At 39.4% G+C, this 17,660-nt stretch overlaps 1 protein-coding gene across 5 annotated transcripts in view; it reads right to left on the minus strand.

The window, feature by feature from the left end:
- Positions 1–17,660, minus strand: part of REPS1 (RALBP1 associated Eps domain containing 1) — a 67,995-nt gene that overhangs the window by 4,225 nt on the left and 46,110 nt on the right. For 3 of the 5 annotated variants that reach the window (XM_018567337.1, XM_018567336.1, XM_018567338.1), the window contains 7 exons: positions 12,605–12,685; positions 8,561–8,648; positions 5,415–5,504; positions 4,047–4,119; positions 2,587–2,705; positions 919–983; positions 631–807 (listed from right to left, as the gene is read on the minus strand). In XM_018567337.1, the coding sequence (XP_018422839.1) occupies positions 631–807; positions 919–983; positions 2,587–2,705; positions 4,047–4,119; positions 5,415–5,504; positions 8,561–8,648; positions 12,605–12,685 (693 nt within the window). The remainder of the gene's footprint in view (positions 1–630; positions 808–918; positions 984–2,586; positions 2,706–4,046; positions 4,120–5,414; positions 5,505–8,560; positions 8,649–12,604; positions 12,686–17,660) is intronic. The other 2 variants (XM_018567340.1, XM_018567339.1) reach the window with 1 other exon arrangement.

Consider the following 17,660-nt stretch of genomic DNA (forward strand, 5'->3'; position numbering starts at 1 on the left):
AAGTCTGACATATAACATGTTTCCTTGTCGAAATAACATCATTCTTCTGTTTTATAACTTGAATTTTTGATTATTTGATCTTTTTTTTTTTCCTTTTTCTATTATTTGCTTCTGACCAATGACACTAAATATACCGGAATAGATATTGTTTCCTTTATTTCATGCACATGATGGTTGCAACTTGTCTGTCATTATTCCCAAATCTACCTATGTACTATACATGCCATGTCATTGCATTTATTCCTCTCAAAAACGCTATTGCTAAAAAAAATTGAACCATGGAGCAAAGTAATGATTCACAAGTAGAGGCCTCCAATAATGTAAGATTCATCACATGAAGAAAAAAAAAATGTAAAAAATTGCACATCTATGAAAAAATGTATGAACACAAATAAAAATATTTGGAAGAAAAATAATGAATGTAGGTAAAAACATACATCTTAGTGAACTGACACAATTCATAGTTACCAACACGGAGTTAAAGTAGTCCGTTAAGTAGGCCTTAGAGGATTATTTCTTATTCAGTTATTACAGGAGTATATAAATGGAATTAAAGATAGAGTAACAAACGGCAAAGCCTTTAGTATTGTTACACATCCCTCTTTTGTACTGCAACACTCGAAAACAAACCTGGACAACTTCAGCATGTTTCTCCGAGTCCTCTGCTTGCGGCTCACAAGATGCAAATACGGCAAACTGGCTAAAGTCTGCAAAATTTGGTTGCTCTGGAATTTGCTGAGGTGAAGTACTGGGGAGAGATACAATGCCCTCTGCTTCCATGGAGCGGTGCACATGTGTCCCTGAAGTCTAGAAACGAAGAATACGATCAGGAGACATTTTAATATTAAATAATTGCTGCTTCTCCCAACAGTACACACATAGTCATGATCACCAGTCACTACTGCAGTATCACTGTACCTGTGTGGGCAGCGGACGAGGAGGAACAGCAGGTGGGTGGGTGACTGCTGCAGCTTGTGGCTGTCCTATTATTACAAAAGGCATCATTAACTTACATTCACTTTTTTCGCTTACCTCAGGAAACCAATAATTTAATGCCAAGTAAAAGGAAAGCTTTTTTTTACATTTTAATGCCAACAATGTGCTGATACTGAATGTAGTATAGAACAGGACAAATCAATTACTGGGAAATTCTCTGTTTTCTTCCCAGTAACTCTGTATAAAAATGAACACAAATGCAAAGCAAGATCTGACACGTTTCTGACATCATAGCAATGTTTACAGCATGGTAGCAAAACTCCATGGTGCCATTGTTAAAGGAGGAACTATGAGGTGGGTGATTTTCACACACCTCATAGTTCGAGCCGACGTGTGTAAATGAAACTGTCATATGTCGGCTCAATAGATCGGGAAGTGAGCGAATGCATACAGTCGCTCGCTCACTTCTCGGTCATGTCCCTCCAGAGAGCCGTGACTGTCTCGTTCCGGCTGCGGCGGTCTCAGTATACCGCGAGCTGTAGCTCGCGATATACTGAGCTTTGGGTCACAGGAGGACGCTAGTTTATGTCCACCCGTGACCCTTAGGAGAACTATTGGGAAAACACTTACCCCATAGTTCTCCTTTAAATACGTTTAAGGATTACATGGGTCTCCTGTACTAGGAAATTTAACTGCATGCTAAATTGACTTCATGTCACAAGTTCAGAAGTTGTCATATCTGTATGTGACCTGAGCGCAGTCATATGCAACTTGAACAGCAACATAGACCGGTATAAAATGTTTAGTAGGAGAAAGCTAGAACCCATGGCAGGTTTTTATTTGCGTCTCCCTGTTACAGATTTTCCCTCATTTTCTGTCTGGAGAAATCATTGTGTGCAGGACAAGAAGCGAGGGGAACTCTCTCTAATGGAAGCCCCGCACAGGAGCACTAATCCTTCCACACTCTATCCAAAACTAGAAAAAGTTTTTTTTGGTTTGACATATACTTTAACTCCCATGTATATACGTCTTTACAATGTGAGGACATGAGATGAGCTATAACGTTAACACTATGGTCCTATAGCTAAATAATACAAAAACACAGAGGGAGATTTATCAAAATGATCTAAATTTTTTTTGTACTTATTGACTGCAAATCAGGTCGCCAACGAACAATTTATGTATTTGTGACACCAGTACCTGCAATCCTCGACAGCCAACTGAGACAATTTTGTAAAAGTTTAAGGGGTTTACCATTGTAGATGGGACAGACAACCAACTGAAAAAGGGGTCAGTGCAGGTTATAAACTGCTGCTGTGCTACTTTAGAGAAGCAGAGAGAAGAAATTAAGGATTATGCTGTGACCTTACAATAAATCAGTTTCATATAGGTCTTACTGTGTGATTGAGTTAATAAAATTCCCCCCTAACTGACATCTTTCATACCAATTCACAAAAAAGTATTGGAATGTTTCTGCACACAAAACTATACAAAAATAGTGGAGTAAACAACCAAGAAAAAAAATATATACTGCTAGCATTAAGATAGCCAGGAGACACAAAATGCTTTGATAGGAAAATCAAAAAGCTGCCCATCAAAAGAACATTCTGGAGGCGAATGTTAGCTGAAAATAGTACACAGTCTTCTCACCTGCTGTGCTTGCAAATGTTCTGTTCATGTCTAAGGATGAGGAGCGTGAATGTGATGCATGAGGTCTTGGTGGAGGAGGTGGTGGTGCTGCATTGTCTGGAGATGTACTTGAATGGGACCTGTAACATAAAATATACTACATTTAAAATGATGAAAATTTATAATGACTAATAATGCATTTATAACTTACCATTCAATTCAGCTCTTCACATTCTAACATCTTGCTATGCCAACACACAAAATATTAATTTTGTCTCACAGAAAAGCGAACCAGGAAGCCAATGCATTGAGCCCCTGTAAATGGTAAAGCTGCAGAACTGAAGGTGGGCTGACACATTTACAAACTGCAGCCGACTACACATCACATCAAGTTATCTAGGTAAACTTAAAGGCTGGTTTACCTGCTTTGTAAAGAGCCAAGTTGCCAGGGAAACAAGAGTGAAATAGGGCGTTGGTTGAAAATCAGATAGGACACAGGTAGAGAAATGATTTCAACATCTGATTCTTTGGTAACACCTATGTTTACTAACTACAAATGGAAGATTTTCTTCATATAACCTTCTTGAATGATGATAATCTTCTGGTGCAGTACATTTACAACAACCCTTGACATACCCAGACTACAGTCAATAGTATATCATCAAAAGGCACTTCCCCAGTTTAAAACATTTTTTAAAGTTCAGGAAAGGATATCAACAAGCCAAACAATGTGTAAAGAGTCTTTTTAGCAGTACCATTTGCTTTTAACAGATTTGATGAAAATGGACATAATATCAATACTCAGAACTGTGACCAGGTTCACAGATATCTTAAAAAAATGATTCATGCCACATTCCCACCTACCTGGCATATCGAGCACTGAATTCCTTAGGTATGTCATAATTACTGCTTCTAACCTTGAAGCTTCAGGGGTGTGTGCACATGATCAGATCAATGTTTTTTTGAACTCTTAATAACTGGGCCTACGCAACCATACAAATAAGTGAAAACCACCTTAGCTGGCACAGAGTACCAACTTTATGTGGCAATTCTGGATATTGTAGAAGGCAAAAGAAGAGAGACACAAAGTGTAAGCAGTCTGCAGTACAGTTCTTTATTAAAATTAATAGAAATGCTTATCCACCCACGTGAATGGCTAAAGGGTTCCTTTCCGCTCCTGTCAGTTGTTCTAGTTACTAATGGTAAATATTATTGGGAGCAGCAAAGATTAAAGTTTAATTGCTCTTGGGAACTCTTTCTTGCTCTTCAGAAGAGTCTTTAAGAGATGCAAATGTTTTTGCATTATATACTGTCTCCTGATATTTAATATGCTGGTTCCAGGTCAGTCACCAAGTAACCCCAGGGCCTGCACCTTTAAAATGATACAACAGCAGCAGTTCCAATGTTTCTGTCTAGCAAGGTTCCCAATAACACTCATAGAATGGCTAAAACATTTTACGCTTTAACCCTTTAAAACTTACCTCTGTCTAGTAACCACATTTCCAATATCTTCAGGATCAGAGTTGAAGGAGTCTGAACTGCTATATCCATCAGCTGCAAAATTTGAAGATATAAAAAAAAATTAAATGCCTAGCAGGTAATTTGTCCTCACAGTGCACAGGCAGTTTACACGCTGGTATAGGTTACAGATTCTTACTCAATATACCACAAAACACACAAGACTTTAACTTTAATTTTTTTCAAAACTTTGAAGCCTTAAGTTTTAAAAAGATTTATGATTTGATGGTAGCCACTTTGCAACTTATTAAAAGAATGCACCATTAAAGAATCGTGCATAATCAAAGTTTTTGTTAATTAGTCATAGTAATGTTTCCAATTTAAACAATCCATATGCACACTATCACATATGTAATTAATAGGATAAATTACAAACAAAATTCAATTAAAAAATATAGCTGCAAGCAGCAATAAAGGTGGCCAAGCAGTAGAGCCGGTCATAGCACATGAGAAGATATTGTAGTTAGAGAGATTAAAAAAAACAGGAAATGATTACATGATTTTATATATATATATATATATATAATCAAATTAAAAATGGCCGCCGACCTTGGTGACCTCTGGATGCCATATTGTATTAGGCAGTTATGATGTTGAGTTGTCATATGTATAACAAGTTTGTCATAATTCACTAGTGATATAAATGCACATTTATGCAATTGGATGCAATGTCAAAAAGTGATAGGCTTGTGGCGGCCATATTGATTTGTGGATCGGGCCTGGTTTTACAACCGTTGTAGAAGAGGTTGCCGTGGACATATGTGCAAAGTTTTGAGTTATTCTGATAAATGGTTTCAGAGTTTAAGTTGTTTCGGGCCTATTTCTACAACCGCAGTAGAAGAGGTCGCCCTGGACATATCTGCAAAGTTTGGAGTTATTCTGATAAATGGTTTCAGAGTTTAAGTTGTTGGCAGAATATTGCACAATCCAAAACGGCTGCCAAACCATGTGACCAATAGAGCTATAATGAGCACATGTGGCAACAACGCAAAGCATAAGCTCACACAGCAAGTTGTTCATCTGTAGCTTTAGCGGTTCTGGAGATTCAGGTTTCTGAATAGTTCACAAAAAACAAGATGGCTGCCACATCATGTGACCTATGACCTTTATATTATAATAAGCTCTGCAGAGCACAGGGCGGTATCAGTGTGCAAAGTTTCATGAGTTTTTGACTTACAGAGGACTTGTTACAGACATTTAAAAAAAGTGGCGGAATAATAACAATAATAAATCTTACCAATAACAAAGGGTGTCTAGCAACTTTGTTGCTTGGCCACCTAAAGATAGAAGATAGATACAGTATATACATCGGCAAGTGTAGTTTTACTTACAGGCTGGATTCCCAGAAACAAATTTAACAGAGCCCTCTTCTGGGAGTTCTTGTGGCTTTATGTGCAAAGGGCTTGTGGGATTGGTTGCATCTAAGAAAAAAAATATATAGACTTATAATTTACACTCTATATTACATAAGCTGCAAATCATCATTCTTTCACCGGAACACTGAAAAACGTACAAAAAAAGACAAACAATAAAGACTATTACAGACTGTATTATATTAGTTTTGCCTAAACTCAAGTCTCTTATTTGCACAGTGCATATATCTACCTCTTCCCTATAAGCACATTATGTCACACTGCAGTCAATCAGCACATGACTATCTTGCACAAGACCTTTATCTAATTTAAAAAAAACCCCAAAAAAACAAAAGAAAACCCACAGCATGTGGAGATGAGGCAAGGGATTGAAATACATTTTAGGGAATGTAGGTTTTATTGTATCGCCTGTGCAGTACATGTACTAACAGCTAAGAAAGTATGCAACAGGTATTAACAAGTATCAAAACTTAGTAAGCTTTTATGTTTCTTTTATAAATTCTGCTCCTAAGCACTACTTGCATCTGAACTAGCCACATAAAAAAAATTCAAAAAAATAATTGTTTAACCCCTTCGTGACTGACGACGTACAGTGTACGTCGCCAGCAACTCAAAGCAAATTTATAATTACCAAAAGGAAAGGTGCACATCCAAGGGGCAATACAGAGCACAATATAAAAATTCCCCAGCACACTGTCCAGCTAGTCAGCATAATAAAGCTGGATTAAATGGTTTCAACATTTCAGTTAAAAACAAGAGGTTTTTGATGTTTGTTTTACCCGTAAAAACGGTTTCTTGGAGTACATCACAAGACACAAGGTTAATTCCGGATAGATGGGTTATGCAGCCAGCTTTAGGCGATTGGACACTGGCAAATCAAAGCTGTATAACCCCTTCTACTCCCAGTCTGTCCAAGTTTTGCAATAAGCAGTACAACAGTGGCTCGCAGAAAACATAGGGGATGGTCCTGTATCCCATGATGTACTCCAAGAAACGGATTTTACAAACAAGACAAAAATTCAAGTTTTCTTGATTGTACATCACAGGACACAGGAAGTTAATTCTGGTTTGGATGAGATGTCCAAAAACAGTCCAACTGAGAGTCGGGCAACAAAGCTAACAGGCCTGTGAAAACTACAAACCCCAACCACTCATAGGCCTGAGTGATAGTTTTGAAGCAGCTGACTTCTCGTTCTACTAACGCTAGGTGAATTCCTCATATGGGGACCCTCAGGAATGACGAAGAGGAAGTCAGATTTACGGATGGAAGTACTAGCAGAGAGGTAAACACAAATGGTCTGAACCACGTCCAAAGTTCTTTAGGAAGTTTAGGATAAGGACTGATAAAGGTAAGGGAAAGAGACCACCTTAGGAAGAAAGGAAACCTTAGGTCACAGCACTACCTTATCCTTGTGGATAACCAAAAAGGGCTCTTGACAAGTCAAGGCTGCCAATTCAGAAACTCAACAGGGAGAAGTGATGACTATGAGGAAGGCCAGCTTGCGAGTGAATATGGTGAGAGGTTCAAAGTTAAGTTCCCACTAAAACAGTGCAGTGAATAACCCCCTGCACAAAGGCTTCCCCTAAAGAATGAGAGGCAAGTGGCCTCTGAAAAAGAAGATAGTATTCAAGGCACGTGTGGAGGAAAGAGAAGATGCGTCCTACAGAGTACTACCTGGGATGAAACTTCCTCGCTTTCGACCAAGTGAAATAAGCTTTTCAGGTGCAATGATAGAACTTGTAGGAGGGCAACTTCTTGGCTTTAAGAAGAATAGGAATGAACACATCTGAAAGACCTCTATCGTTCCGGACCTGGTCTTCAACAGTCAGGCTATTAAAGCCAGTGACCGAGAAGCAGGGTCCTTCGAACATAGCGTCTGGATGATCTGGATGTGCCCAGGAACAGTTATACTGTGGTCTTTTAGGCTATTTGGGAGTAATGAGGATGACCAGAATGCATTCTGAAAGGAAAGGGAGCCCTAATGTTAACGTATGCAGGAAGAGGGGCTGTTACTTGGGCACCTGCAGCAGGGACTAGCCCTGACAAACTCTTAGAGCAGTAGCAACCTAGCGGAGCAGCATGGTCATTAAAAAGGTGACATTCCTCCATCCGGTCTTCGCTCCCCCGATGGGCATACCCCCCTCAAATGGGCATTTCAGAGCCAGGGCTCCACTGGAATGACCACGGGCCTGGACCTGTAAAGCACTCTGCGGCAACTGCATGCACTGCACAAAGTGCCAAGGTAAGTGCCCCCACCAGGATCCAGTGCCCTAAGCACATAACAATCTGGCCCCGCATCTTCCTTAATGCAGGGTCCAAGTCAGTCTGCAATGCTCTGCTGAGCAGAACCAATCCAGATAGCAGTTAGGTGCCCCAGTGGCTATGAGTAGCATATGGAAACTTGCTAGAAGATTCTATAAACAAAATTCAGAACTACTTTTCGCATAGCAAAGAGAAGACGTTCATCACATATGGACACTAGCCAAATACTGAGGCAGGGCAGGCAGTGTTATACAGAGCTGTCCTAACAGCTTTAATGTGTCAATGTCCAATTACCTGTCCTGTCCTGTGATGTATGATCAAGAAACGTGTTCTATGTCTCCTGTTGGTAGCTGTGATAATTCCAGATTAGGGATCACACTTTGCAGAGGTGACAATGTATCAGTGTGACTTTATTTGTGTTTACAAATGCATTCAACAGCCTCTGTTTTGTACCCAAAACCTTCTCCTCCTTTGCATAAACTACTTTGTTTTTGGTATTAGGGGTCTTAGGAGTTATTAGCCGTATGTTCTCAGGACATTTGACCATGCAAGTCACATTACTATGTCAAAGTGGAGGTGCTTTTGGGGTGGAGGGAACGCATCACTATATCAACACTTAATAGCATTTGTGGCCTAGTTATAAAATTGTAACAGTCTGCAAATGATTGTAACCAGTAGGCGATTGTTTATTGGTGGCAAGTTTATAGTCATAAATATGACTATAATAGCTCTTCAAAGGAAACAATGCAAATTGTATGTGTACATTAATGTAGCTAATTGCTCACTGGTAAGCACATTATACTTAAATATGAAGAAGACCATTAAAGCAAAGATCACTAACCACTTCCAGTTCTTTTTAGCTCCATTTCCTGCATATGAATTTTACTTGGAGTCATTCTTATTGGGACTGGGTGGACTATAGCTGTATCCTGTAAAGAAAGGTAGACCATTTATAATATTTTGAAAAATCACATCAAATATCAGAATTAGTAAATGGCCAATTAAAAGACAAGCCAATTTTCTATGCTCAAAACTGTAATCAGTGCCAAAAAAAGGATCTATGTAAAACGAAAAGCATATATTAATTTCTTTACTCTCCTTGGCATAAATCACCGTACATGTAACTCAACGCTTCACAATCATCTTAACTTTAGAAGTCTAGCTAAGGAAAAAATAAATATTTATGAATAATTAGGACTAAGAGATGCAACCCGGCAAGAGTGGCTCACACTACTCAACCAAATATCACAAATATTTGTTTTCCCCACATCTGCAAGGAATACCCAACACAGCAGACCAACCATGCTGAAATAATGCAGTGGTTATGACTGCCATTCCATCTACAGACATGCTTTATCTGCTATACCAGCAGCAGAAGTTCCTAAAACTGGTGTAGCCGTGACCCTGCCATTTTTAGAGGTTACAAACCCCCCCCCCACATTTGCTCATCTAAAGTTTGTTTGTAAGAACAACACTTGCACACTAAATATGCCAGATGTTTACTCAAATGAAAAAAAAATTAAAATCTAATGCCATACTTGTTTGCAATGCACAGTTCATGTTATATGCCCCCAAATAAAGGCTGCCTGGCTGTGATTACAGATTCTCTAAAATTTGGGATGATTATATGACTCAATGAGGGGAATCTATTAATATTGGAGCAGACAGAAACTGGAGCAATTGTACATGACAACCAATCAGTGTTTCTGGTTAAAAAGCTTAACTGAACAAGCTGAAGAGAGAAGGGGATTGGTGGCCATGGGCAATTGCTTCAGATTCAGTCTGCTCCGGTTTTGATAAATTCCCCCCGTGTGTTTTTACTTGGGGCAGAAATTAAAAGATAAGCCTTTATTGGGTTGCTTTGGTCAACAATTCTATTTTAACATACCAATCTTTTTTTTTTCTACAAATAAGTCCAACCATAAGCAGTTGTATAAAAGCAATTCCAAGTGAAAGCATTCAGATACTAATGTTTTGCAGTAAACACTGCAACTGTGCTAAAATCAAAACGTTCACTCATTTACCTTAATTGGCGTTCTGTGTAATCACCTGCAGACACATACACCTATACATAGGCATACACACACACACACACACACCTCTAATACACTTAGGAGTGTATTTCTCAAGTTTGTGCTTCGTATCCTCTCAGTTTCCTGCATTACTAAATCACATTTAGGCTTCACAGATAGATTTGAATCTGGTGGCTGTGAGAAAAATTTCTTTGTACTGATTTTATGTGTGCAAGAATCAGCACCCGCTTCGCCAGTACCGTTCCGTTCCATTCCAGGATTGCCAAATTACGAGCAAGAAAGACTGGAGTGGATTGGTGCAGTGCAGCAATGTCTGGTTGTTGAAAAACTGAAATACTCACAGACTACAGTGTACCTTAAAGGAGATCTATGGGACAAACATTTTGCCCTTGCCGCAGCCGGGACGGATCCCGACAATACCGTCGAGATCCACAAAAGGTGGCTGATTGACAGCTGGCTTGGCCTCTCTATAGGCAGAGCCAGCTGTGCCCACCCCCTCCTCATCTGTTACTCCAGTCAGCACAAAAAAAACAGAGAGGGGAGGGGGGGGGGGGGGAAATCAGGAAGTCAGCGATTGGCAGTATGTTGTCTCTAACTTCCGGATCAACAGAGCTGACCTGTGACTGCTTCATGGTCACAGGTACGCTTGAATTATGGGGATGAGTGTTTTTCACTCAGCCTCATAATTCTACTTTAATAAAGCCATATTTCTTCAAATGGTAATGCTAAACTCCAGCCAAATCACTAAGAACACTGTTAACACACTAATAAATATAACATTTTAACAAAAAGAAAAATTACACACAAAGTTTTAGGCAGGTGTGAAAACATGCTGTAAAGTAAGAATGCTTTCCGAAATAAAAAAAAGTGTTAATAGTTTATTTTTTTACCAATTAACAAAATGAACAGAAGAGAAATCCAAATCAAATCAATATTTGGTGTGACCACTCTTTGCCTTCAAAATGGCATCAGTTCTTCTAGGTACACAGTTTTTTTAGGAACTCGGCAGGTAGGTTGCAAACATCTTGGAGAACTAACCACAGATCTTCCATGACTATAGGCTGTCTCAAATCCTTCTGTCTCTCCCTGTAAACCCAGACAGACTCGATGTTGAGATCCGAGCTCTGTGGGGGCCAAAACATCACTTAAAGGACTCCTTGTTCTTCTTTATGCTGAAGATGTTCTTATTGACATTGGCTGTATGTTTGGGGTCATTGTCCTGCTGTAGCATAAATTTGGGGCCAATCACATGCCTCCCTGATGGTATGGCATGATGGATAAGTATTTGCTTACATTTCTCAGCATTGAGGAGACCATTGATCCTGACCAAATCTCCAACTCCATTGGCAGAAATTCTGCCCCAGACTTGCAAGGAACCTCCACCATGCTTCACTGTTACCTGCAGACACTCATTATCCAGCCCTTCATTGAACAAACTGCCTCCTGCTACAGCCAAATATTTCACATTTTGAATCAACAGTCCAGAGCACCTGCTGCCATTTTTCTGCACCCCAGTTCCTATGCTTTTTTGCATAGTCGAGTCACTTAGCCTTGTTTCTGCGTTGGAGATATGACCTTTTGGCCCCAATTCTTCCAATTAGACCACTTCTAGACAGACTTCCCCCGAACCTGGGTCCCACTGGTTTCTGCTAGGTCGCTGCTGATGGCACGCTGGACATCTTGCGATGTCGAAGAGAAGCATGATGCGTCTTATCTGCTGCATTAAGTTTCCTTGGCCGACCACTGCGGCTAGGGTCCTCAACATTGCCCATTTTTTTGTGCTCGTTCAAAAGAGTTTGAACAGCACATCTTGAAACCTCAGTCTGCTTTGAAATCTTTGCCTGGGGGAGACCTTGCTGATGCAGTATAACGACCTTGTGTCTTGTTGCTGTGCTCAGGTCTTGCCATGGTGTATGGCCTGTGACATGAAATGGTCTTCCATAACCATACCTTAGTAGCAGAGTTTAGCTGTTCTTCACACAGTTTTAGGCTCCCTACACAGTTAATGACTTACTGTGTTTAAACCAATATATGAAACTGATGATCATTAGCACCTGCTTGGTTAATCATATACCTGACTCTAATCCTACAAAATCCCTGACTTTGTGCAAATGTAAGATTGTATACTGGTTTGAAGCTAAAAAGGGTAGTCAGACCAAATATTGATTTGATTTAGATTTTCCTTCTGTTTACTCACTCATTGCATTTTGTCAAATATAATTATATATATATATACATACACACATTTTTAGAACCTATCCAAGCAGGGTTGTAGCTCAACTTTAATTTACTTACACACTAATCTTTTTACTTATGGTATAGTCTTATATTATAATTGCATGTTTCAAACATTCACCTTGAATGGTTTGAAGGATTTCCTTTCTGTGGGATCATTAACATCTTTTGATTACCTTACATAAAATTCTACAGATCTGTCGTTGAAAAGCGAATGCTATAACTAAACTAAGTAGAGTGAATCCATTTCTGTTTTCACACACAAAAATTCTAGAACTCAAACTATCTTGTGTGAACCTGTGACAGTATAACAATTTACCCTAAAATTAATAGATTACAAGATCCAGAAACCAAGGTGTGTAAGGGCTTTTAGTGATGTGTGCCATTAGCTCTAACTAATACTGACTAAGAGATCAGTGTCATTTTAACAACCAGCTTTGTAATGACCAATATAGTGAAATGAGCATGATTGCAATAACCTCCACCAGATACAGGATTATACAATTTAGGATTTTCTGCCTTTGGAAGCAGTCATTAAATCATGCAGAAAAGAATTACAGAAAACAGTGTTAATACAATGATTAATTTCAAACAAGCAAGCTATGTGATTGACTTACAGGATCAGCTGGTGCAATGTTAGAATCAAATTGGGTCAGAGTTTGTGAGCTTGAAGAGCGTTCGCTAAATGTCTCCCACTGCTGAACAGACAGAGGAGACACAAGTCAGCATGATAAAAGAGAGAAAAAGATCCAAGCAGAAGTAATCCCACACTCAAGTTGCAATGCAAGTAGCGCCAGTTTCTCGGGGAGTAAAAGGCTCACAATGGTGATTCCCAGTCAAACGAGAAACACTGAAAATGGCAGTTGTAATTTTTTTTCTACTCTTTTGAGATTTGCACCCGTTACAATTTTATTTTCCTTCAAACTGGCCAACACTTGTCATTGCAACACGATGCATAGAAATTAAATTGGCTGATACTTTATTAAAAAACGAGATAGGTAAACAAGACTGAGCAATAAATTAGAATCCATATGTAAAGTCACATTTATAAAGTGTACTTTTCATTATGCATTGCACTTCTGATGAGCATCTGAAAGACTCAGCACTCCTAGGCAACAAAGCCAGGATAGAATTTCCATGTCATGCAATAAAGATGCCATAGGACTCATTCCCATCAACATACATGGTTTAACTCACATTACAAGGACGTGAGTTGTTATGCATTGCGTTTCTGAAAGAACTGATCAAATGACAAACTGCAGGTCAATGCTCCCAAATTCAGGCCTTTTTTCCAACCCACTGCAAATGGTGGAAGGAGACTAATGAAAGCAATTGACTTTCTGATCTCCATGTATTTTGCGTGCTTTTCAAAATGTATGACAATGCATCCTGTGGAAACGAGCCCCTAGCCTAGCTGTTCATGAAGTAGAATAGATACATAGTAAACACAAAACACATGCTTGTTTGTTTGTTGCTTATATATAGTAATCAATCACATTAAAAAAACACATTAAATTGCCTTTATGATTGCTCTAACCCAGCTATGTATTTGTAATGCTGCAGTCATACCCAATGCAAAGTGATAGCACCACTTGTGAAAAAGAACTGCAGAACGACCAAAATGACTCAATGAGAGTGGCAGACCTTTAACCAGTTGACATCCGCGGTGTTAAACCCCCTTCCCATCCAGGCCATTTTTCAGTATTCAGCGCTGCGGTACTTTAACTGACATTTATTCCGTCATGCAGCGCTGTACTGAAATGAATTTTATACCCTTTTTTGGGGACAGATAGAGCTTTCTTTTGGTGGTATTTATTCACCACTGGGGGTTTTATTTTTTTACTATATTAAGGAAAAATTACCGAAATTTAAAAAAAAAAAAACAGTTTCCCCTATATTAAATGATAAAACATTTATTATTACCCAATTTTTTGGTAAAATATAAAAGATGGGGTCACGTCGGGTAAAAAGACACTAAACATGTCAAGCCTTAAAATTGCGTGCGCGCGCGAAACCTCAAAAAACGATAATACCCAAAATTGGCCATAGGCGACGCTTTAAAAGCTGTTACCGCTCATCAGTTTAGTGTTATCAGTGATTGATGGCCCTAAAATGATTGCTCTCACTGCGACGTTCGCGGCGATATGTAACATGTGTAGCGCAATTGTAATTTTTGCGCGCTGGGGCACCGGACGCGTATTTACGTTTATAGGCGCGTAAACGTGGGGGTGGGGGAGTTAAACATTTTGGGGGGGTTTTTTCCCCTTTTTTTATATGTGGCTTTTATTTTATTTTATTTTTTTATGTGTTACTTTTCTTTTTTTTTATTTATATTTTTTTTTTTGCACTTATTGTTATTGCTATTATATAGGGGGATAACAACCCCCTATATAATAGCAAAGGCACACTGACAGGTCCTCTTTATGGAGATATTAGGGGTCTCTAGGACCCCTAATATCACCTATGGACCCCAAAAGAAGCTGATAAAGCAGAGATCTGCTTTATCAGCTTCTTCTCTCTCCAGATGACTGACAGGTGAATGCGGAAGTGATGTAATACACATCACTTCTGCATTCACAGCCCGGACGGGGATCAGCAAGGAGCTGATCTCCCGTCCTCCTCCGGCTGACGCGAACGAGCACATATAGGCGATCGGCGGGCTATGGACCCGCTGATCGCCTATATGTGAAACACCCGGTACCGGGTGTTCGCATTGGACGGGTCTTTTCTGCCCGTGCGTGCCCGCTAGGGGGCGCGCGCGAGCAGAAAAAAATTGCCGTCTGGAGACGGCAACCCGCAGATGCTGCAGTGCCGTCCGTCCGTTTTTTTACTACGGGCGGACGGCAAGAGGTTAAATTAAGCAATAGTCTGAGCAACCATACAGTTGTATGAATGTACTGTAACTATATATTATATGAAATATAATCCATTAATATAAGACTGTATTCATTTATTTTAAAATACAAAAGTGGACATGCCGGAAATACATTTTGGAGTATTTCATCCAGATAGGTACGTAAAGTTACACAACAGAGGAGATCAGATCTGAAAAAAGTTTCTAAGCAATGTTCAATATGTCTGCAAGGCAAAACTAAACTTATGGAAACGCAGTGAAATCACATACTGTATATCGACATCAGTGCATTATGCAGCTAGCAATTAAAGAGGAACAAATACTACAAATGACAAACACACAAAAAAAGTAGGATATATCATATTCACAGACAGCCTAAGCAGAGGCACCTGCTGACAAAATTATTATTTACATAATACTCTGCTGCCATCTGAATTTTAGTATTAAAGTGTACCTAAACTCAGCTGACAAGTCTATAGATGTAGTGGCTATTACTTTTTCAGGCTTTTTTCCTGTATTATCACCTGATGATCCTGCTAGTAGCACGCTTCTTGTCTTAGAGTGACAACGCTCATTCCATCTATAGAGAAGCAGCTTTTTCACTCCAGTACAAGTAGGGTTTTCCTTCCCCTCTCCCACAAAGGTTTTCTGTAGTCCGCAGAGGAATGGGAACCATTAACACATTGTTTAACAGTCAGCAGGTGCACAGAGCACAATAAGTTATTGGCTCACAATATTCCTAGCAGGAACAGGTATTTTTTGCACAGACATAACAAAATGCTGTAACCTGTGTATTTAACAGACAAAATCTGAGAAAATAAGAGAAGTTCATTATAAGGTATAAAGGACACTTTAAATTAAAAGCAAAAATCATTTTTTTGCAAAGGTCTTTGACTTTTTATAACCTGTTCATTTGACATAATCAATGTACAATAGTAAATCTTGTTAGTCTTATCTTGTTAAAATAGCACTGGGAAGTGGGTGGGATATGTTAGGCAGCAAGTGAATATTTTGTCCCTGAAGTTGATGCGTTAGAAGCAGAAAAATGGGCAAGCTTAAGAATTTGAGCAACTTTGACAAGGGCCAAATTGTGATGGGTAGATGGCTGGGCCAGAGCAACGCCAAAACTGCAGCTCTTATGGTACGTTCCCAGTCTGCAGTGGTCAAGACCTACCAAAACCTTGGATCTTGCCATTCATGTGGCTGTTACGTTGACACGTACCACTTACGAAAACATTGCGGCTGAAGTAAATCCCTTGAGGGAAATGGTATTTCCTGATGGTAGTGGCCTCTTTCAGCAGGTTAATGCACCCTGCCACATTGCAAAAATGGTTAAAGAATGGTTTGAGGAACATAATGAGTTTGAGGTGAGGTGTTGACTTTGGCCTCCAAATTCTCCAGATCTCAATCCAATTGGGCATCCGTGGGATGTGCTTGGAAAACAAGTCTGATCCATGGAGGCCCAATCCTGCAACTTTCAGGACTTAAAGATCTGCCACTGATGGCTTGGTGCCAGATACCACAACAAACCTTAAGGGAGCTTGTGGAGAATGATGGTCATTACTTTTATATGAAAGAATTACCACTGTAGCAAACCTTGACTGCTTTCAGTCACATGGTGTACTCTATAAAAGTGCCTTCAGCCTCGGGTACTGGAGTGAAGATCAGAAGTAATCTGCTGCATGACCATGTGTTCACCACGACTAGTCAATTATTGTGATCACACACTACATTTTCTTACTATGTTACTATGTAAATGTTTCCTTTGCCTGCAGAATTTTATGCTCTCTGGCAATGCTTCTAGTTGTTACCTCTACCTGGGAAAGGGAGTTATACATTTTTGCTTCTCCTAATGTAAAGACCCCCCTCCACAATTTTACATTAATCCTTCTTTCCTCTAACTTTAAATTGTGCCTATGTGTCCTCTTCAGAGGCCTGAGATTAATCAAGTTGTTACTGCCCCTACATTCTTCATTAACTAATTTGTAAATAGCGATCATGTCTTGTCTTAAGCACCTCCTAAGATAAATACATTTAGATTACTTAGTCATTCCTCATAGCCAAGGCCCTCTAGCTGCCTTATTAACATTATGGCCCTTTGTTGGACCCTTTCCAGTTTTAGGACATCCCTTCTATTAATTGGGGACAAAGATGAGACCGAACCAATGTTTTGTGAAGGGGTATGAGTATCGATTTGTCCCTCCAATAAATACACTTAATTCATGAGAATATCCTGCTTTCTTTTTAGCAGCCATAGAACACATAGAATCATTTCATGATGACCTATAACAATCAAAAAGATATCCCTACAGCTTAGAACAGAACATAGTCAGATAAGCATGTCTATGCTGCAAAAGGCTAGAGTAAGACCATTTAAACCACTACCAACGTACTGTTTCCTGTAACCTCATGACAATGAGATTGGTGCTATACTAACATAAGCTGCTTAATGCCTATAAACTAGAGTCAGCCTGCCAACCATTGCAAGTTGTAATTTGCACTGAATATTACATCATTTCTAGAACAGAGATCAAGTTACAGTGCTCCACATTGCTTGCATGAAAAAATATTTGATTTTTGTACTGTAAAATGCATTTATTGGAGACCATTGTGGGAGGCAGAAACCCAGACTGTTGGGTTATACTGCCATTTTCAAGAGGATTGGACACTGGCAAAACAAAAGTGGGCCAGCCCGGTATAAGCTCCTACTCCCACGCATGCCTCAGTTTTGTGGAAAGCAGTACCAAGAGTATGATCCATAAACAGAGTGGTGGGACCACGATACACTCCAAGAAATTGATTTTCTACAAAAATCCTGT

This window comes from Nanorana parkeri, unplaced genomic scaffold (genome assembly GCF_000935625.1).
Source record: "Nanorana parkeri isolate BGI_ZX_2015 unplaced genomic scaffold, ASM93562v1 scaffold1031, whole genome shotgun sequence".
Taxonomy (NCBI): Eukaryota; Metazoa; Chordata; class Amphibia; order Anura; family Dicroglossidae; genus Nanorana; species Nanorana parkeri.